The sequence below is a fragment of the Lutjanus erythropterus genome, chromosome 14 (assembly GCF_056507025.1).
Source record: "Lutjanus erythropterus isolate fLutEry1 chromosome 14, fLutEry1.hap2, whole genome shotgun sequence".
In the NCBI taxonomy this organism is placed as follows: domain Eukaryota; kingdom Metazoa; phylum Chordata; class Actinopteri; order Lutjaniformes; family Lutjanidae; genus Lutjanus; species Lutjanus erythropterus.
In genome coordinates, this window is record NC_139330.1 from 19,198,388 (window position 1) to 19,221,138 (window position 22,751).

At 39.6% G+C, this 22,751-nt stretch overlaps 1 protein-coding gene across 2 annotated transcripts in view; it reads left to right on the plus strand.

The window, feature by feature from the left end:
* The window catches only part of LOC146315483 (protocadherin-15-like), a 278,737-nt gene that overhangs the window by 65,743 nt on the left and 190,243 nt on the right, over nucleotides 1-22,751 (plus strand). For both annotated transcript variants that reach the window (XM_084735432.1, XM_084735431.1), the window contains one exon: nucleotides 15,491-15,609. In XM_084735432.1, coding sequence (XP_084591558.1) covers nucleotides 15,519-15,609 — 91 coding nt within the window. In that variant the 5' untranslated portion in view covers nucleotides 15,491-15,518. The remainder of the gene's footprint in view (nucleotides 1-15,490; nucleotides 15,610-22,751) is intronic.

The following is a 22,751-nucleotide window of genomic DNA, read 5'->3' on the forward strand; positions in this document are numbered from 1 at the left end:
CTCCGTAATGAGAAGTTTATTGAAAAAGAGAAAAAGAAAGTTTGATTTGTGTTTCACTCTGCACCGAGCTGAGGCAATAAAAACCCTATTTGAAATTTGAAATTAGGGCATTTGCATTATTTATTTGTTGATTGTGGCTTTAGTCAGACTGGTTGTGTTCCAGCTGTGAGCTGTTGACTAGAGGGTCGCTGGCATTACATCTGTGGCGCCTGTCACAGTGGCAGAAATTCCCTTGAGCCATGCTTTAAACCCTGTGGTGCTCTGCAGCGGAGACAACACTGTGTGCTGAACTTCTCTGAAAGTTTTCCTCATGTTTCTCACCATTACAGCCTGTACACCACATACATAATTAACACCATAATTGTTTACTAAATGTTTACTTTTCAGTTTCACTGCACAGTTATTTTAATTAGGTTGTTATGCATGAGAAAAAGGCATGATATATATACAAAACATGTATACAACGCTTACACAAATACAGAGTACATATGTCAACCTTTTCATTTATTGTATAACAGTTAGTGGGTTGACAGAGATTGTGGTGTGTCTACACAGGATCTTTGAAACCGTGTCATTTGAAGTCATAGCGTTGCATTTGAATGTGTCTTGTGGAGGCCAAGGTCTTCCTGTTCATGAGAGAAAAAGCAACCGAGTCAAGGCGTTGTTGAATTTCCTACTTGACTTAAGGCAGCAAAACCACACTGTCTCGTCCAAGTGTTGATATAAGATACCAACTGCCCTCACAGATTCTTACTCTGACTTTACAAACTAAACCGCTGCTAAACACCAGAAACACCGTCACATTCATTGTAGCCAAACGTATCCATCCCTTACCTAATACATGACACCATGTAACCCTCTGCACACTTTAACAACAACAGTCTTTCTAACCATTTTGTGGATAGACATTTATTTTAAAATTATGAAAAGGCAATTTAACGCAACTTAACACAGCTTCTTACACAGACTTCTTGGATAGTTGAGGAAATTGGCTGCTCACACTGCAGTACATTATGTTCTTGGATGTCGCTTAAACTCCTGTTTCTATTCACTCCCAAATTTTTCTTGATGCTTTTCATAGTTGGGCTTTTCTCGTTCTGGTTCTTCTGTAAAGATCATGTTTGAGTAGGCTTAGTAAACCTATAATTCAGCAGCTTCAGCTTCATTGGGAGCTACCCAACGATCAGTGCTGTTTCCTGTTTTTTTTAGAGCGTTTAACTAAGAGGCACAAAGGAATCGGGATGTGTGGCAAAGTTTGTTTGCACCAAAACAACACATATTACACTATATTTTCACTCATCCATACATCTCTAACATGACTGACTCCCCTACTTACACACCACACCAGTTAGTTAATTTGTTAGAGTTAAATCAATCACTTTTGACTGATATATCTAGGGCTGCAACTAATGGGTTTTGTTCTGCAAAATGTCAGAAAATGATGGAAAATTCTGAAGTTGACATCCTCAAATGTCTTGTTATGTCCAAAACACAAAGATATTCCATTAACTGTCATATCAGGACTAAAGAGACTAAAGAAATATTCACATTTGCGAAGCTGAAATCAGAGAATTTAGACATTTTTTATTAAAAATGACTCAAAATCAATAATAGTCAATAATCATTGCAGCTCTAGATATGTGTGTGGCATTCCTTTTTGTTGCTGGCCTTGAGACAACAACAATTGAGGGCTTGTCCAGGACCTGAATGCGGGACCTCTTGCTCTCAAGTGAGAATCATAACCCTTGACTGGTATAGTTTACAGTGTATATAGTAGTTTTCCTGTGTTCTTCTAATTGCCTGGTTTCTCATGCAGTTGTTTCTATCAGGATGTGCTTCGGTGTATCTGAAAGTTATGGGACTGAGGTCAGAGATGCTCTTTGGTTTGATTTTTGAAGAATCACTGTGACACATATTCACCCGGATGTTACTCTCAGGCCCGTGTTGGACAATAAAAGATTCATCTCGATTCCAAATGAGTGCACTCTGTCTTTTATACCAGTCATTGCAGAATCCTTTGAAGCATTTGAAGCCATCAGTGGAAGTTGCAGAGGTGAGTGGATAGCATTGTGTGGTGGCCGTCATGCCATTTAAACAGGCTTTTAAAAGGGGAAATGTACGTCTTAAATTACATGTCTTGGTTGAGCCCATAAGGTATATGAAACTCCCTTACAAATGTGAGCAATAATAAGAATAATTGAGATGTCTTATCCCTGAGGCTGCCTTACAAATCCATATGGTATAATGCAGCTGTCGGATATAGATTTTTGAAATGGATTGAGTGACTGTCCTGACCTTGGAAGACCAGATAGAGATAAGATATTTTTCATCAGTTTTACTGAGGTCTACATTGCAGTGGCAGATGGCACTGCATAGTATATTGGTTCACTCACTAGTTATTGTTTTGTTACAAGTCTTCTGAACTCTTCTCTTGGCACACTGTATCATTCATTTGCAAGGTTTTTGCAACACAAACCGCACCCAGTTAATTTACTGAAACATTCCCTCGCAGGGAATTATAGTCCGGCCAATACATCAGCCTGGCCAATTTATTGGTCTGTCTCTAGAGGGAATAATATGACTTGGAGTATTTCCTTGTCTTTTTTCAACGATATTGCTCATCTAGACCAATATGCCAAAAATGACCACATGCTTCATAAGACTAAACATACCCTTTTGGATTTTAGTTTTCTGTGGAAGGATTAGTCAATCCATTGTGTTATAAGGCTTGGAGACGAACCCTGTGACAATCACAGCCGTGCTGCGATTAGCAGGGGTAAGAGTCACCCACTGAGGTTAAAGATTTACAAAAAGTCAAACACGTTGTTTCGTCTGGCATCAGCTACATGAGTTTAAGACCATGTGGCTAAGTGGTTCCTATTGTGCGGAGCAGTGCACCTTGTGACATGGATAGGGCATTGTTGATGCTAAGCAGACAGCGCAGAGTGCTCGTGGCACCCACATGGACTGAGCTCAGCGAGGGTTTAGAGATTTAGAATGTGGTCATGAGATGACTAAGGCAGAGGGATTAGAACCTCCGAGATCTGTGCCCCACTCGCTCTGAATTAGAGAAAATGAGAGGTTTAGTGGACCACCGGGCTCTGTTGACATTAGATGCAGCTGAATACATTATCTACTTTACTGCACTGCATGTAGGTTTACTTTTCAGCTTCCTATTATGGTTTATTCAACAGAATAAAAAAAAAGGAATGAATAAAAATCACAGATACTATAGTGTGCAATTATAAGCCTTTTTTAAAAAACATTGTAATGATGAACTCGTGCTGAGTGATTTCTGCTTTTTGTGTTCGATCCAATTTTGAATACATTTTTTATTTGTTTTTGCGTCATATAATTTATTAAATAAAACAAAAATGTAAAAAGTTTCTTGACTTAAAGAGAAGTTGGTGGTGCACCCTACTGTTTTTCATCTGTATTGTCTCGACTTTCTCCTGAGCTTCTGCTTCACATACGCAGCCATCACTGTCTCCTAACACTAGATAAAACAGTGGCATAAAGGCTAACAGCCCGTTACTGCTTACCATATGTTATCCTGCTTTACTTTATTACATCTAATAGTCTGTATCAAAATGTGCAATAATGAATGCTGGCTGCCTCTGTCTGATTGTAGCTTTAATTTAATCTTTTGGCTGTATTTCACATGATTAAATCAAAGTGGTGCAGAATCAGGTTGCTCTTTATTTGACAATGACAGTGTACATTTCCCAAACGGGCCTGATCCCTACCAGGTGATACCTGCTTGTTACTTGGCTTTATTTTCACAGGCCCAGGTAAAGTCTGCTGTAGTCGTGCTGTGATGTGCCAAGCAGTAAATTCATTCGTTCTCACTGCGGCCACACAACAGTGGATAACCAGCCCACGCTGTTGTGGTCCTGTTTGGCAGCAGGGCCAGTCAGCACCGTTTCCTCCTTCATATCTTTGTCTGGATCAGTACATTTGTGTCTGTGCCAATGACCACAGAGAAGATGGTTTAAAGTCTCTCTGTGGTGGGTTCTGAGTACTTTTGTAGCCTTTAACTGAATCTCTGTGGTTTTTACTCCTACATTTCTGTGTGTGTCTTACATGCAGTAAAAGCTTTTCAGTGGCAAACCAGTATGAGGCCTCCATTATGAAGCATCTATAGAGAGTGCAGTGTATTTGTGCATTTACTGCTGGTGAGGAAATTTTCTTACTGGTTTAGGGATGCACCTATACCGATGCCAGTATTGGTATCAGTCCAAAACTGTGCACATGTACTCCTACTCATAAACATACTCCGATACCACCACACTCAATACCACTCTATGAAAAGTAGCTCCTTCAACGCAAGCAATCTGAATAACAAGCACAACACAAAGTTCAATGAATTTGCCAATGTTAGCAGCAGGAAACCGCAACAACAATTGTTACATTTAGAAATTGTAAATGAAAATGAAATGTTTTTCAAAGTAATCGTAAGAACTGTAATGGCATTATTAAGCACTGATTTAGGTACTCAGTATTGGCACGTATCAAAATGAAAGTACTTGTGCTTGTACTTGTTTCAAGTTGCCAGGTCTGTCATGCATCCCTCTATCTGATGTCCACAGATGAGTTGCATGTTAGCCAACAATGTTACATTTAAAGTCTGACTCCCTTTATTCTGCTGCTGTATGGAGCAGGCACTTTGAGTTTATAGCCTAACTATAGCATCTTTAGTCCAACAAAGCATTGATAACACACTTAGATGGTGGGGGCGGTGGGAAAGTAATTTAATCAATGGATTTAAATATTGCAGGGAGGAATAGTAGAAGACAAAACAGGCAGAGTGTGATAGTTAGATGATTCATCTGTGAGGCTAATGATTATACATAACTTTGTAATATATTGTTGAATACTGTTCATCATCATCACATCTTATTTATTACGTTTGTCGTCAATGCCAGTAATTTAGGATACCTCCTTATACAAGAGTCACAGCGAACACTGGAGCTGTCCTTTCCTCTTTTACTTACAAGTACATTTTTGTTGGGGAAAATGCATTGCATAAACAGGTGCACAGGGTTTATCATGTTCAAACCATCCTAGCCCATCACAATAATCATGAGAGCACTTGAGGCCTACATTAAATCTTTCATTGCTGCTAGCAGCACTGCAAAAGCACATAATGGTGTTTATACATTTTCCCATCAGGGTCAGTCTTCCCAGCCTTAATACCCAGGCTAAACATCCCAACCTTTATGTCTGTGTTTAGCATCAGCACCAGTCAGCTCAGCACCCTCCCCCCCATAGCGAATATAATAAAACACACCTTGTAACAGAGGTGGGATGAAAAAAAAAAAAAAGTTACATAATTAGGGAAACCGAATGAACACTAACTGCATAATAGCTTTTCATTTCTGTGTCAAGTGCACATTGAGATCACTGCTCCCACTGCCACCCCCTCGCACACAATGAGGACGCAGTTAGGAATCACTCATGTCATAATAACAGTTACATCATCCCACAGAGGGAAGCACCTGCAGTGTTTGTGATTAAAGGCAAACAAGTAAATTCAATTTTAGAGCAATCCAATGGGGGTTCATCACAGCCCATAATCCCCCCCCCCCCCCCCCCCCCCAAATGATGTCCAAAATGTGAATACATTTGGCGCTTTAAGAAAATATCTATGCCCAAACAATGACGTGATATAATACATTCACTCAGCTAGAACAGTCTCATAAAGTGTCATGTTGCCTTTGAGACCTGCATGATAAAATAACATTTGTACAACTGTGTCAGGATATGATGTGGGCAGCAGAGGTTATATAAACAACCAATCAAGCTTGATCGGTTGTGATAGTTACACTTTACATTTATAGATTGCTTCGATGTATCAAATCGAGTGCTCTGCATTCATAGGTCAACTGTTAAACCTATTTCTAGTGTTTGTTTTGATCACAGTCATTTTCTAGTCTTGGCTTTCTAAACATGCTGATGCTGCAAGCGAGTGTCATTCCATCACTAAAATGTATATTACCACCCCTTTGATCCGGCTGCATGCTGCTGTGGCTTTATTTTTCTGATTCCATGTAAAGAAAATGTATAAACCCCTATTCCAAAAGAGCTGGGACAGAAAAACAAAATGTAATACCTCCCAAACACTTACTGAGTGTTGTTAAAAGATAAAGTGATGTAACACGGCGGTAAACATGCCCCCGTTGCAACTTTTTTTTTGAACATGTTGCAGGTATCAAATTCACAATGATTATATATTTGGCAAAAAAAACAATAAGGTTTATCAGTTTGAACATTAAATGTCTAGGTAATGTCTTCACATGAATATGTTTGACACAGTCTCCCAAACTTTTTGGAATTGGAGTTTGTATTTTTACATTATGAATAGTAAATTAAACACTGTTTTCTCCTCGAAGATGGATGAATAATTATGGTAATGACAGCAATAATGGTGGAGCCTTATATGATAAGCTATTATGTTGATAAATCTCCTGGCTCTGCTTCAGTTTCATGCTGTTTTCCTCTCTGCCCTGATGAAGCAATAAGTTAAAACTGAAATTGTCACTAAACAGCATTTTGAGAAGATTTTGCTTCCCTAATTTGTTATACTGTAATGAATGATCAGAGCCGGCTGTAATGCAGGGAGTGATCGCTCAAAAGCAAATCTGATATCTGTTAGGAAGAGAACTGAATGGGGAAGCCAAAGTAAATTTTTGCCAAAAGACGTTATTGATTGAAGTTGGATCTACTTTTGTTCCTTAAGATGAACCATTAAAGATGCACTCTTTCGTGGGAAGCAAAACTGATTTTTGGCATTTGCTGTTAAATAGGTGTGTATCATGGCATGGAAAATGGAAAGTCTAATGAGGTGTAAAAGCCATTTTTCATTTCACTGTGACTTTTAGAGCAAATTAAAAAGCTGTTTCCTAAATGAGAGCTCCATTCAAATGAAACTGGTTCCCTTGGTTCAAACATCACTGACCAGCTGGATTGGTAAACATAAGCATGATGTGTGCAGTTTACTGATATCAGGTCCAGTTTAAACAATCACTTCTCACAGTAAACTAAGGTTGCCTGGTGCAGCTGAAATTGTGGGGGAGTGTGAGGGGGAGTGTCTGGCTCAGCAGTGCAGAGCGTGAGCTACAGTGTCCTCTCAAAAGTTGCCCTGTCTCTGTGATCAAATACCTTACAGTAATCAGTTAATGAATTGTCTTGGTATCTATGAGCCGGTGTAGGTGGCTTGTATAGATAAACACACAGGAGGAGAGAGATAAGGCTTTAGCACCAGCTGCCTGCCTGCATGTTTAGCCTGATCTCATTCTGTTTGTGTTTTGAATGCTATCTCAGGCTGGGTGCGAGCCATGTGCAGGCCGGCCTGTTAGCCGGGGCTAATCACTCTCGTCATTAGAGCCTCTCGCTACCACTGATTACATCTCGCAGTAGGTAATGAATAACTCTGCACTGTTCTAGCACACCTAGCCACTGACTCAACATTTGCTTTATTTATTCATCGTTCGGTTTGCTTTTTGCGGGTTGTGCACATGCACGCACGTGTGGCCGTGTGTCACCGTGCTTGGTGTCAGGTTCGTTGACATTCCCTAGTTTTGAGTTACACACTAGTGTTTGGCAGTCGGTGTTATGTTGCTGTGACAGGTATGTTACGTAATTTCCAAGTTAAGATCAATTTACAGTCACAGGTGAGACATCACACACGTTACCTAACCTGACGTCACATTTTGGTCATTTGCTGTAATGACTGATGCACTGTCTGACTGTATTCTAAGACCACAACTCCGCATTCCAGATTCACAAGTGCACAACTTTGTGTTTAGATGCTAATTGCATGACATCACATTATAATCGTGCGAGGCTTGAGCAGCATCTATATCTTCATAACTCTCATACCTACCTGAAATTTTACCAGGTTAGGCCTATATTGGTAGTATTTGTGTAAAACTAGTGTAAAACCGCCCCAACTCAAATATACTCCATAGAGATAGTGCTGTCTCAACGTAGGCATAGCTGGTTGTCATAACCATGTCATTCCCGCAGTTGGGAAACAGCACACACTCGAGAGCTTTGCTTTTCTTGAGAAGCTGCAGCCTTCATTAACTGACAAATTCAAACCTAAACTGTACATTTACTGCCAGGCGGACAACTTCACTGCAGTGATGCTACTTCCTCTCTCACACTCACTCAACTAGAATTACATGGTACTCTGACCAATCAGTAGTCTGACATGTTTGTTGGTTTACTTTTATCACTGGGACTAAAAACTCCCAAACATGGACAGAGACTTTTTTCTTCTTTCTTTCTACTAGTTAGTCCTGTAACTCTCTCTGCATCAGTTTATTAGAAAGAGGCAGCATTGAAAATCATACATTTAGCACTTCTTAATACCCTGGTAAACTGAAATACCTTTGTACCAACCAAGGTTAATCTCTACCAGTGGACACATTTCTGCTGTTGCAAGTTCTATACTGTCATATCACCCAACCCTAAATCACTTGGTTGGCGGTTTGATCCCCAGTTCCTCCTGCCCATAAAATGTCTTTGTGCAGGACATTGAAGCCCAAATTGCTCACAGTGGTCAGGCCAGCATCATACCTCACTGCCATCGATGTGTGTGAGTCTGTGTGAATGGGACACATCTATAAAGCACAATAAATGAGGGTGTTTACCTTCTATCTGAAGTGAAGCCCTGATCATACAGAAGCTGGACTGTGAAAAGGTTGCTGTACAGTAAGCCGTGTGCCAGCTGCCTTCGCTAAGCTCAGAGCTTGTCAGAGGTGTCATAACTGATATTTTGTGTGTCACATGTTGATCAGAAAAGTCATATGTTAAATAAAATAAGACACCGTCTGTTGTAGAAAGAAAATGTCTGGAATTATGCATGTCATCTCTTCTCTGGTGCTCTGCCAACTTACTCAGTCTGGACAGCTGAGAGCCTGAACATGTTGTGCAGCTGTGTGGCTGCGGAAATATGAAAAGTGGCTTTTTTTTATTTGTCGTGTGCTGTCTGTATTTCCTTAATGAATGCACTCGGTAATGGGAGAAATATGTGAAAGTGTGATATTGGTGGACACCAGGTGACACGAACCCTCCTGGGAACACCAGGGTGTTGACAAGCGTGTTGAGACATGTTTTTCAGAAAATTTTACCTAGAAAGCCGACATTAATTGTTAATTAGCCATGTTAGCTTTGCCTAGCTGGAGCCAGCAGTCACATTTACACATACAAAGGGAAGTGTAGTTCCCACTTCACCTAAGCTACAGGTATTTGACTGTGTGAATAAGGCGCCCAAGGGAATCAAACAGTGAAACATGCAAACCACACACAGAAAGGATCAGTATTTTAGCTGTGAGAAAAGAATGCCGAGCCACTGCCAATCATATGCTTTTAATCCCATGAAATAATTCACAAAGCGCCAGTTTCTTGTTCATTATCCATTCTTGTATTTGCTTGTTTGGCAACAGGGTCTATCAAAGCATGTTTTAATTGATCGGTGATGGCTTTATTAGGCATATTCCAATCCATTGTTTATTGCAACTCTAACTGTTCCTGTAAAAGGGCAATGAGTGTGGCCTGCGGGTGTTTTAAATATGAATATGACAGGACGGTCTGCCGCTATTATCATTCTAATTGGGATGTAATAAGGTTGTAAACAAGCTGATTAAACAAATACTCCTTGTGTTGCAGTTTGTGTGAGCACTCTAGCATTATGGGTAAAACGGTGTCCGCTGATGGTTAATTTATGAACCTGTGTGCTGCTGGCATCTCCCAGGTTTTATGACTTAGATCTTCACATAATTTATAGTGCATTATTTTTCATCTGGTTGCTTGATCAATCAGATGACATGGCTCCGTACTGTAAATGAGGATGGGGAGGAGCAACTTGAGATGTAATCCACCGCTTTTGTTACACTGATGAGTCTGCAATTTCCATTAGCTCCACTAAGGGGAGGAGGCTGATATGAGATTGATGAGGACGTCAAATCTCTTGAGAAATTGCTGTTTTTCTCTTGTTAGCATTAGGCACTTTGTTGATTAATGTTCAACTCGGTTGGAGGTTCCAAGGGATGCAGTGTCACCAACCACGTTCCACAACCTGGATAAGTTTATACCAGAACTTTGAGTCTTTGTTTAATATAACTTTTGGAAGAACACCGAGACTGTTTCAAAGTATAAACTTATTAATGTGGATAACAAAGCTAGATGTACCTAATAAACTGGCAACTGAGTGTATAGCCAGCAGTTACAGTGGTTTAAGACACTTTTCTTACTGTGCTGTTGTTAGCTTGTTGGGTTGCATGTGTCCTGCTGGACAGAGACTGCCATACGTTAGAATTCAAAGCAGAGGCAACACGCTGACGTGACACTGATGACACAGGATCCTCAGTTCCTTTCCCTCTGGTATTTGCTCATTTGAGCAAATTTAATTTCATGTCTCAAATTTTGTAGAATTATTCTTGTTTCATTTTTACTATCTTGTAAGATTTGACAGTAATTTATCATTTGTCAACTTTTAGCAGACTTATGATCTTATCATGATGTTATTATGAGGGGTGGAAGTAACACAAATAAATGGATAAAAATGCAAGAAATTGAAATAGATGAAAATTCATATGACATTAAAGATGCATGAGTAAAAATGAATGTGAAATGAAAAATGGAGTGAAACATTTTCAAGTCATTTGATTAATTTAAACGTGATTTGATCAAAATAGCCAGGTTTCATCATTTTCTCCGTCTTAGATTCATCATTCATAATTTGCAACACAAAATTGCCAATTTAAGGAGAGTGGCCCCAAGAGTGCCATGCTGCCATGAGCTACAACCAGACCAGGCCTGTAAGTTTAGAACCACAAAACTTTCAATCAAAGATTTTATTTTACACTTATGAAAATTTGGTCTCATGTAATGTACACTGTAACAATGGAACACATTCCTCTGCTTTGACCACCAGTTTGATTATTTTATGTGATTCTTCAAACATTTACTATATCATTATATATATCTTTCAGTAAATATCCGTGTAAATACAGTGGCAGTTATTTCAGCCATGTAGCCTGGCACTGGCGTTTAGACTGTAGTGAAATATGTAGCAGTCAGTCAACAGTAAGAGATTATTGGAGTGGCACATCGGTCAGGTTATGTCAGTGAATCTTGACTCTTCTGCTCCCAGTCCATTTTGTTCTGCTACAGTGGTTGACTGACTGTGCTGTTACATATTTAAGAGACACTAGTTGTACGCTGACCCACTCGAAAATCCTCCACTGTCGGCTATCAAAGAGAAGCAGCATCCACACCCACACTTAACAGCTGGAAAACAACAGTAAGGTGTCATTACTTGCTGCTTCAGCGGTCACCATCTCGGATCCACACTCTGTCTGGCAATTTCAGCTGTTTTGTAGCACTCAATAGATGGATTTTGACATAAAACAGGTGAAACAATTCATGTTGTAATATAAAGGCTAACATTTGTGCTGTTTTCAAGGGCTCTTTTCGGTTTGGTCTAACATCTTATTTTATTTATTAACTCCTTATAGCACAAGCTTGATGAGCAGTTTAGCTATTTTTAAAAAGTATTTTGTTTACTTCTTCTACCTGCAGGGTCGCAATGATGCTGTTGAAATAAAACTCAAAGACTGACCGTGAATGTGATATGCATTGTTTTTGGGAATATGATTCAGGATGTACAGGCATTAAATTGTAATATTGAATACTTAAGAATCACAATACATATTGAACTGGCACTCAAGTGTTACATTGAGAGATAAGTGCATCGTCCTAGCCTTCATTTCTATTCATTTCTACATACAAGGAGCAGTGAATTATCAATAATATAATGGCTCCTGCTCTTGTTGACATGTTTTGCCTTGAAGAGTTAATAAAAAAAAAAAGTTGTGATTTCTGTTACTGAGACATCTGACAGTCTGTCAACACCAGAGCACACGGACAGGAAGAGGTGGAGAAAGAATTCAATGCCGGATGAGAGGCGATCGAAGGAACACAGAGGAAGAAAGAGAAAGACGAGCTGTTTTTTTCTCTCTCTCCTCTTTCAGGGAGCGCAAAGCCCCTGCACTTAGGGGATAAAGAACTGCATCTTCACTCTCTGTGTAATCCATAACTGTGATTGCTTCATTCACCTCTCCCCAGCCTATCTTTAACACTGTCTGCTGTGTCTCGACCACCTCATGCATCATTAGTATAATCATTTTTCTGCTTTACCAAATAGGTATGATGGTTGAGTTACTATAAAAAAAACAGAAAGACAATCATTTTTATGTGGCAGACCACTTAATTTAGAGGGAGATGTGGTTGGATTGTGGTTATGCATTGAGGTGGAGCAGAGTGTAATTGAACTGTTGCCCTTTGGCTGGGTTGCACCAACAAGCATTAATTTTCTGATTAAATCGTGGTTTAACTTTAAATTATGTTGCACCACACTTTTAAACCTTAAAATTAATTTAAACCTCTCTTTAAACCTAGATTGAATCTAATTCTCTTGTACCAAATCTTTGAACCCCAATTTAAAATGTGACTCAGTGTTAATTTTAAACTTACACTTGAGGTGGTTTAACTTCTTAAATAGTCTCCTTTTTGGGAAGATTGAGAAAAATAATTAAGTTCCTTAAAGAAAATGAAGGCACAGACTCAATCTGAATGAGTTTTATGATGCAAGTTTTTCTCAAAGGAGGAGAACGTCGAGTTTCTCTAATTCTCCATCATGAGTAGGTTAACTAGGCTAAATAACTTTTAAGCTAGCTTGCAAAAAATTTTACTTTTTTTTTTTTTACTTTTTAGCTAGCTAGCAAAAAATGTAATGTTTTGTTCACTTTTTAACCAACCACCACTTTTTAGCTAGCCAGCTTTGTCAAGGAATACAGAGGACCTCTCTTTTATACTTTGTAGGTCCCATCAGCACTCAAATTTATTTATGGTAGCATCTTTAGGTTTACATAACTAAATGTGGAACTAAATGTGGACAGAGCTCCGCTCAGTCTTATATCTGGATTTACTTGTTTTAAAGTTAGGTTTGCTAAACACACATTCGTGTTAGATTGAATTAAGCTTTGCAGGCACTCCCCATTCTTATATTTTCACCAGTTCTTGCTGTAAATACAGATATCTGTTCATGTTGTGACTCATGGACCACTATGAGAGCTCCATGAGAGTATTAGAGACTCTCAGCGCTCAGTCTCTCGGTCAGCAATCTCTTCACTTTCCGTTTTCATTAAGTTTGAAGGCACATTGTTGTTAGCCTATGTAAATGAGATGCGCCGTTCCCATGTCAACCAAGAGGAGATTTGGAAGAAGCTATAGAAAGAAATAACTTCCCTCTTCAGGGTGGCTGCTTGTGCAGGTCTGGGTTTTCTCATGTGAAAGGGATCAAAGCAATCTTACTCAGCCCTCTTAAGAAAGATAGATGTACGAATGTGGGAAATCAAATCTGCTTCAAAAGGGAACACCACTGGGAGCCAGAGAGATGAGATGGCAGTGAGAGAATAGGAAACCAGTGTGAAATCGCTCTTGTTGTGTTGCACTGTAAGAGAGGAGAACACAGCTGTCTCCTGCTGTCCACAGAGTCTTCATGCAAGATGTCTGTTGTTTGGGTTCAGTCGTGTAAAATCTGTTTGTGCGTGTGTCTGCACAGATTCGTCAGAAGTAAATACGTACTGTACAATGTGTGTGATGGAGATACTGAGCGGAAAAGAGAGGGAAATCCCGCTCACAAATAAGGAAATGCTGATAGTATGAGTTAGAGATTTTGTCAAACATGCTTTGATATGATAGTGTTGATGCTTGCGAGTCCCTTCCTGTCACTTTAGCATATGCAATGAGAGCTGATTTCACAGCTTATCGCCTGCTCTGAGAATAAGCCTTGTGAGGAAGGTGTGACTTCAAATAGCTCAGACAGATAGAAGCCAGAAAAACCTTTCTACTCCTCCTAACACCTTGCCTTCCTCCAGCTCAGAGTGGTGCTGTGGATTTGTGTGTGCAATGCACGACAAGACTCAACATACAATCTGTATGCGCTGCTTTGCTTGTGATTTCCACTTGACCCTGAATAGGTGTATTTACTGTAAATCCTGACTGTCATTTGGGTTCAGGCGTCACCATAATGTATGGAACTTATACAATGTCTGTTCTTTGTTGCTGGCGGCTCGTGGTTTGGTAACACACGTCTGAACATCTGATAATGATGTTTTTTTTCTATTTGTGCACTCTATTTATGGCGTTAAATTCCATCTGGAATCAATTTCTGCTGGGGCTTAAACTTAGATATGTGCTTTAAAAAGTTTTTTACTTTGGGCTTTCAACAAGAGTGGAGGCTGGGGTGAGCCTAAATTGTTTGTGGTTGAAATGGATTTCATTAATCATAAGTAGCTAAGGCTGAGAAAAAAAAAAGTGTCCAAGCTTTCAGAGAGGCTTCTTAAACATCACTTGAAACATAATCCATTATTCTGAGTATATCAAAGTATGTTTGTCTTTAGTCATTGTCCAGTTAAATTAAGTACGCTGCTCTTGTTTCAGTCCTTATTCATGACCCAGTCAAGCTCACCAGGAGCTGCACATTAGCTGATTTATTAGTTAGCGAGATAGCTGAAGTCTCTACACTAACCTGTCCTGTGGATCTGTAGTGGGTAGTAAGATGTACTGATTGGAAAAGGGCTGCTCTGTGCTCACCTGAGTTCATCACTTAAGGCCGGTCACGCTCTCATTGCCGGCACACCAATCGTTCATGCATTGTCTGTTGCTTGCTCTGAATCCTCCAAAGATAAGTCAGGAAAGGGTTCACCCAAAACAACATCAGTCTTACACATTACATAACCATGTTTTTTGATATACAATCTATCAGGGTTTAGATGGTATACGCCAGTTTTTTGCTGGTGTCCTGTGTGGTTGTCTGACAGATGAACATATCAGTGGCCAAAGCATCTAGTGGGGAATATGCCAAATAGATCATATAAAATATCTAAAATAAAAATATGAATATTCTCATATATATACCTAAATACATCTTATATGGCCATTTAAAACGTATGGAGTTTATTTCAGAGTTTGTCTCTTTTTATAGAATTGCTAATGTCCATCCCATGAGGCAGTTTTAATTAAATTCCACTTTCAGTATGGCTTCATGCAGTAGAGAGTAAAGTTGATTTTGAAGTAATACACAAGTAATTGCATGCATTCAGATTGATTCAGATAATGCAGTGGATTTTGTTATTTACTGTAAGCAAAGTTCAGTTGGGAGATTAATGTGTTCCTCAAAAATTTTGACCAGATGATAATGCTATAGGTAGATGTGTGTGTGTGTGTGTGTGTGTGTGTGTGTGTGTGTGTGTGTGTGTGTGTGTGTGTGTGTGTGTGTGTGTGTGTGTGTGTGTGTGTGTGTGTGTGTGTGTGTTGGTCACAGCTGTGCAGGCGTGTGCGCTGAAAGCTTGCTGAGACTCGAATGAAAAATCCTCTGTCTTGATTTTTTTTTCTTTTTTTTTTTTTTTTTGTCCAGGTGGGCAGGCAATAAGGCTTGACAGAAGATGCGACGGGGGTGGTGGCTCGTCAGATGGCTGGGGACAGGCATGGCAATCCTCTCTTTGCTAACCCACAGCTGGGGCCAGGACACAGAAGGTATGAGCAGCCAGCGCTGAGGCGAACACCCTCAGGCCTCCCCTTCTTCAGTTAACTGTAGCTGCACTGCCAAGAGGAAGCTTGTAATGTGGAAAAGGCAATGTTTCTTTTCACTGTCAGAGGACCAGCATGGTGGTAAAGCCTTTGTACAACAGCATAACAATTTTGTTGCTGATAAATGAAGTGCCAAACTGAGGTGTGGACCGTTTCAACAGTTTTACAAACTCCTGCTAAATGGACTGGAAGTTAAAACTCATTTTGAAATATTTGAACATGATTTTCTAGCTCGAAGATCTTTACTTGAAAAATATAGCTATACATTTTGTATTTATTCCTACAGCTATTTTGGGACTATACTATATTACATAACTATATTTTATATTGTAGGTCTGTAGAGAGTTTCCATCTCTCACATGCTTTTCTGGTTTGCTCTGAATGCTGTCTGAGATATGAACTGTGTTTACTGTTTATGTGCCCAACTACTTACTTGGCTGTATCAATGTGTCAATGTAATGTTGTGTCAATGGATGGATTGATTGGATCCATACAAAGTACGGATGGCTGTTTTCCATCTCAGTGCCTTCAGTAATAGAAATCATACATTTAGTTTAAGTGAGTTCATAGTTATAGAACTTTCATGAGAGTTTAAGAAAGTTTTCTTTCAGTGAAGTGGAGGACCCTGGAGTCGTTGCTGTCGGCAGAAATATGTCACTAGAAACTGAATTTGAATAATTTACATTTGAATTTGAATTGATCAACTTGAATAATTGCACTTAAAAAACAGAATCTCAACAGCAAAATTCAGAACTGAATTTATTAGTTTGGAACATTTGAATGTAATATTATTAAAGTGAATAAATTTTTTTCCTCACTGAAAATTTAGCTCTGCTATAATTTCACATTCAGTAAAGGATAGTCTATCCTTTGCCGTGGACAAGCCAGGAAACCACTTCACCACTCGCTGGGGAAGCTAGCTCACTGTTTTTATTTTTGTTCTCACCAAAGAGCACCTTGACCTACCAGAAGTTCAAATGATGCACACTGAGCACACCAGTTCTTTCTTCTTTTTAGGTGGCTCGTATGAGTACTTAGACACGAGGAGTGATTGGTCAAGGTTAGAATAAGAATACCAGGGTAAGCCAATCAAAGGCAGAGTGGGGCAGGTCATGACTTCACCCTCCTGGGACAAAAAATTGGTATCTCTATCCTTATGTGAAATTGCTACCGTTTTTTGTATAGAACAGGTCCCATTGATTGATATTACTGAGAGGAAATAGTCATTACAGGTCAAAAAAAAAAAAAAAAGAAAAGAAAATCCTGTGAATCTTCACTCCGTTGCTCTTCTTCAGCAACTGGATGTGCCTCAGGGAACTGAAATTGAATTTAAAGAACTGAACATGCAAATATGTATGGAGTTTGATTTTCAATAAGGATCAAATATAGTTTCAGAACAAATTAATTTATAGCTACAACAAAGAACCTTAATATTTAAAAAAAATTCAGTCTCTAGTGACAGATATTTCTGCCCACATGTTGCTCTCAAGTGATCTCTTAACACTGTGCATAATGCTTCAGTGCAACTAACTTTGCTTTCCACAGTATTTTTTACTATCCCCCCTTTCAAATTTACGTGTTTTTCAAAAGACATTATTTAAAGAGAAGGCATAAATCCAGCTTTCTTCCTACACAGGCCACTGATCGTGCTAAGAGGATTCTCCTTGTAGTTTCATGTTTAAGTTCCCACATTACAGAGGGAATCTTAGCATTTATAGTCTCAACTCGCTGACTTTGTAGCAGATGCCAGTTAAAAGTGAATTTCAGCTGTATGAGATTGGCAGCTCTTTAAAGATGGTACTGAGGGGAGGCTGCACATGCACAGAGACATGCCTCAATTCCCCCCACTGTGGCAATATTGCACATAATTCAGGTCAATTTTAAGATCCCAACGCCATCTCCCTCTTTCTTTTCATCCCTTTCCTGCTTCCCATCCTTCGTCGACGAGCTCACTAACGTGAAAGCATTTTAGATAAGAGTATAATGTCTGCTTACTGTCATTTGAATTAAGATCTTATTTTGTGAGGTTTGCTTCATGGGATGGTATGATATGGTTTTAGTGTAGAAATGACCTGCTTTATGACTGACGGAGCCTTTGAAGGTGAACCAGTGCCTTGTAGATGAAAAAGGCTCCTGACTGCAATAACAAGTGTTATTGTGAGGAGTGAGGAAACCGTTGACCCAAAACATAACAGCTGTTGAACTGAAGCACAGCCCTATGGAATATGGGTTTGTGGGTAATTTCTTTTTTTTTTTGACATAAAGACATTATTATTTCATTATTGTTCTATTTTTTCAAAGCTTCCTTTTGTGCTGTTCGACATGCAGGACAATAAATTTATTAATTCGGTTAACTGAGCTTGATGTAAAATTAATCTTGGCTTGAAGAATCTTGAGTTCGCTTGAGCAGATGTGTGCTGATGTTTCTGACATGTCAGTGTTTGCTTGCTCTCTTCTCCAAAGCTGCAGACATCACAGTGTAGAAGAGGAAGTGTAGTTGTTGCTAAGGAAAAATCGAGTAGAGCATGACATAGATATGCACACATAGATACCGCTGCTGTTCATTGGAGCAGCGCGGCGCCATAATGGTCTATCTTAATACATGTATGTCTGTTAAGGCAGGAAGTTTATGTCAACATCATCACTGGATTTTCAACCAATTTTCAAGCGGAAATGCCAGACATGTATTTATGATGCAGGATACTTGATTAAAATAAAATATAGTAGACAGTAACTTTAAATGTGATATGATGTAATATTTAAAATGAGTGTACCCTATGTAATTAAATTCTAAGTACATTTGTTTTTCTTACTACATTGTAAAATGGCTGTCATGATATTATTTTGTTCATAAGTTTGGAAATAAATGAAGACTCGATTAATAAAGAAAACACAACAAAACACTTAAGTTACATAATTAAGAACATTTCTAACAGGCTTCACAATTCTGTTCTAATTAAATTTTTAATGAAATATTTACATTTTGTTAATTTACATTTTAATTAACTAAAAAAATAATGTTTATACAAAAGAGTTGAATAATACAAAATAAGCTCTAGTCTCACATAAATGAATGAAAGATCGATGATGATGATTGAACAATATAATTTTCAGCGTCTTGCTGAGATATAACTTAAATAAAAATATTGATCTTTCTTTTCTTCATCTTACACGAGTTAACTGACTGTTCTGTTGTGAAGTTGTCCTTTATTACAGCATCCAAAGTCCATCCAATGAAGACACATTGCTTCTTTTTTGAACACCGTATTTGACTGAACATAGCAGACTGTAAATACATTTCCAGAGTCTGTTATGCAGGTAAAGGAACAAATTGGCTCATTTCTTCTTCCCCAGTGTTTAAATCCGACCCTGTCTCCTGGAAATTACATTTATATACTCATAATTTGCTTTTCCAGTTATGTTTTAAGGGGAAATGTAATTGCTCTCTGGCTTATGTTCTCTTACAACACTGTTTCTTGTACAGAAACGACTACATTAATGGACCACAGATGAGTCATAGGGATGAGGTCAGTGTGGTACAGAGCGCAGGACTGTGACACCAGAGACAGAGCGGGCGGGGGATTCCCATCCTGAGCCCTGTGTGTGGTTCGGTTTAGACAACAAATACACAAGAATAAACATGTTGTGTCTCATGTTCCATGTCAGTGTTGACCTTTGTCAGTATTAATCCAACACCAAGATCTTCCCTTAACCTTAACCTTAAAGGGTGCCTAAGTATGCTTAAAAAAAAAAAAGTTAAGAAAACTAAAACTTTCAACTTACTTCAATACATTTTGAGTTTTAAGCCCAAGTCAAACTTTTAAGGTTTGAAAAAGTTATACCAATCAATAATGTTTTGTGGCGATAATAAAAATAATTAAAAGTAAAAATAATTACCTTCTTTTGATAATTTTAGAATCTCCTAACCAATTATATTTCAAAAAGAGAAAAGGGTTTGGTTCAAAACTCAAAATCTAATCAAGGCAGTTGCCTTAAAGAGTTTAAGAGGAGAAAGAGTGTAAGACCATAACAAATCTTAACCATGCTTTAGTTATAATGAGAAAATATTGCAGGAAGAACAAATTAACTACTTTGTCATGCAGTGAAAGTTTTGCTGTCGTGCCACTGGGTAAACACCAATTAACATTTACTCATTCTGTTTATTACATTATTACTTTTCTTACAAAATGCATTTATTTGTAGTATTATTTGCCATTTTAAGTTTAGGCTGTCTTCTAAAACTGAAAAAAATAAAATAAATAAATAAAATCATCCTTTAGTGCAATCGGTATTGTATGTTTGTGCGTGTCATCCCTCTTAATGTCATCACAAATCAGAAACAAACTACAACATCAGGATTCATAACTGAATCTGTTTTTCTCTTTCATATTTTTTGCTCAGTCATACCACAACAACAGCTTTGTTGTTTCATTTTAGCTGAATATGTCTGCCTAGATGATGCACATGCTGGAGGGATAAGGCTTTTAAAGGAATTAGAGATAGTTACCCTACATACAAATGAGCTCTGATTGGATCAGAGTCTGTCATCGAATGACCCACAGTGTCACGGTTGTAATGAAGGAGCAGAGGGTGAGAGTGAGCGTATAAGAGCTGTTGTGCTTTGAACGGTGAGTGCAGATGTGGATGCTGTCGTTGCCTCCCTTTGCTGTTCAGTGTCACCCAGGGATGAATTTGGTGTGAGGAGGGATTTTCGCCTCCCTCAACACCACATCCCTCATCTTCTCACTCATAAATCTCCCTGCTCGGCCCACCTCGAGGCGCCCTTGGCTTTTGGCTCTGTCAACTTGTTTGTTGTCTATAAAATGAAAATAGAGACCGGAAATGTTTAGATGGCTTTGAGCTGTGGAGCGATGTGGACAGTAATTTCCAGTCTGTGCCACAGCGTCTCTCAGGTCTTTACTGAATTAGCAGGGAGACAGAATGAATCTCAGACATCTGATTAATGTGAATGCGGACACAGTGTGAGAAGATAGAGCTGACAGTGATGAATGTAAGAATTTCTGCTGTTTAGCAGAAAAAAAAGTGATAAATTATTCAGATAAAGCACACTGATGAACACTACGTGTCTGTTTACAGAAATGACTAATAGCTCATTCACTGTCAAAAAGAACATAATAGTAAGATGAGAATCTAAATCACCAGTTTGTCTGAACTTAATATGGAGCAGCCATTAAGGAAATTCAAGGACTGTTTTGTTTCTGACAACCCTCCTCCCACACCTTTGCTGCTTTCATTTTTAATTAAAGGGATAGTTCGGTTTATTTGATGTGGGGATGTTTGAGGTGCTCATCAATAGTCGGTGTGTTATCCACAGTGGATGTCCGTCAGCATGACCCCAGTTAGGAGAAGCAGATAGCAGATCATTGTTTAGACACTGCAGGTGTTCATGGCTGCTGTGGGGGACTTTCAGGCTATGACAACAATGCGCTCTTTAGCCTTTAGTTATACTGTCATTTGTGTTTGTTAGACATGTTTCCCTCACCAGCTTTGCATTTCACATTACATATACGTCAGCAAGTGTTGAGTTTTGGAAAGATAACCACGCTTGCAACAGCTTTCAGTTCGCTGACGCTTTAATTCACTCTCTCAAGTTGCTGCTGCACCCCTCCCTCTGTCTTTTACTCCATACTCTGAGATACTCTGTCACCCAGATGCACTCCCAGGTATTGAAATTTAGCACAGATTGATTTACCGTGAACTGGTGCTTGGTAGTACAGAAGAAATTTGGTCGGCACCCTTAAAAGTACTGAGTTCTGTGCCCAATCCTGTTGCTAATACACTGACTCCAGCCATCCATCCATGGGCAATACACTGACTATCAATAAGAACCTCATACAACCCCACATTAAGTAATCTGAACTATCCCTTTAATAATCCTGCCTTCCATCTGCCACTTCATAGTCTCTTCCTTAACTCGCATCCTCTGACCATGACTGTACTGTACTGTAGTTTTTGACTGCACGTGTGCAGCTAAACCCTGCAGCTGTACCTCGTGTTCGACCATCGATCCTTGCATGAGTGGGAACTGGTACACCTTGTGGTTTAACAAATGGTAATGCAAGGACAAACTTCAATCCACAGCAGAGTGGACAGATGCACACTGGCCATACCACTAAATCCCTCCACAGCTAAGTCCAGATGTCAAACAAATGCATGTACCCCCCCCCCCCCCCACACACACACACACACACACACATGCAAACACGCTCAGTTGTGTTTGTGAGTGCGTGGTGAGGTGAGGATTAGTTGATATGCCTGTGGACACTTCTGCCATGTGACATCAGCCTACCTCTCTCGCACTATTTCTCTCCCTCGGCTGTCTCCCTCTCCTCCCATCTGCACATCCATTCTGACCCACAATTGTTTGTCTATTTTTGGGATTGTCTGATTAGGGGCCAGATGTGCAGACTGTGTCTGGCTGCAGCAGAAGCCTGTGGAGTCGGGGAGCAGCAGAGTGACGGGAGGGAAGGGGTTTTAATCTGCCCGCCAGTAGGCTGTAATCAGCCTCTGGGCAGCACAAGAAGGGAGGGGGGGCACTCTTGTGAGACTGGGCCCCTGTGCTTCCTGGGGTCTGCAACAATAGGCCCATACTGGAGCTCCTTATGTGAGCGTGTGCGTTCTGAACTGTTCACTGGGGGTGTGATTGCAACCTTTGCCCTCCTGCCTGTGTGGTTAACCTCACGGAGAGACATAGACAGGCAGCGATGACGGGAAAGTCTGAAGAAGAGTAGGAGGGGGAGATTCTGCGAGGGATTACACATCAGTAAAGTAATCCCCTCCTCTCTTCCATTATCAGCCACTAATGATTTACATGATGCTGGAGGAATTCATTTCCACGTCCACCTCTTTGACATTCTTCACCACTGTTACAGTCTCTACTGCTTTTCCACCCGCCTACCCCCTCACACTCGCTTTCTCTCTTAACTGCGTGTCTCCCATTTACACACCGACATACACACCCTTCTTGCGACCCTTAAAAATAAGTACATACATCCAATTACAGCGAGGAGCCCCACAGAGAGACCCACACTTCTAATGATGAGAGATTTGAAGAGAAAGAGATGGAG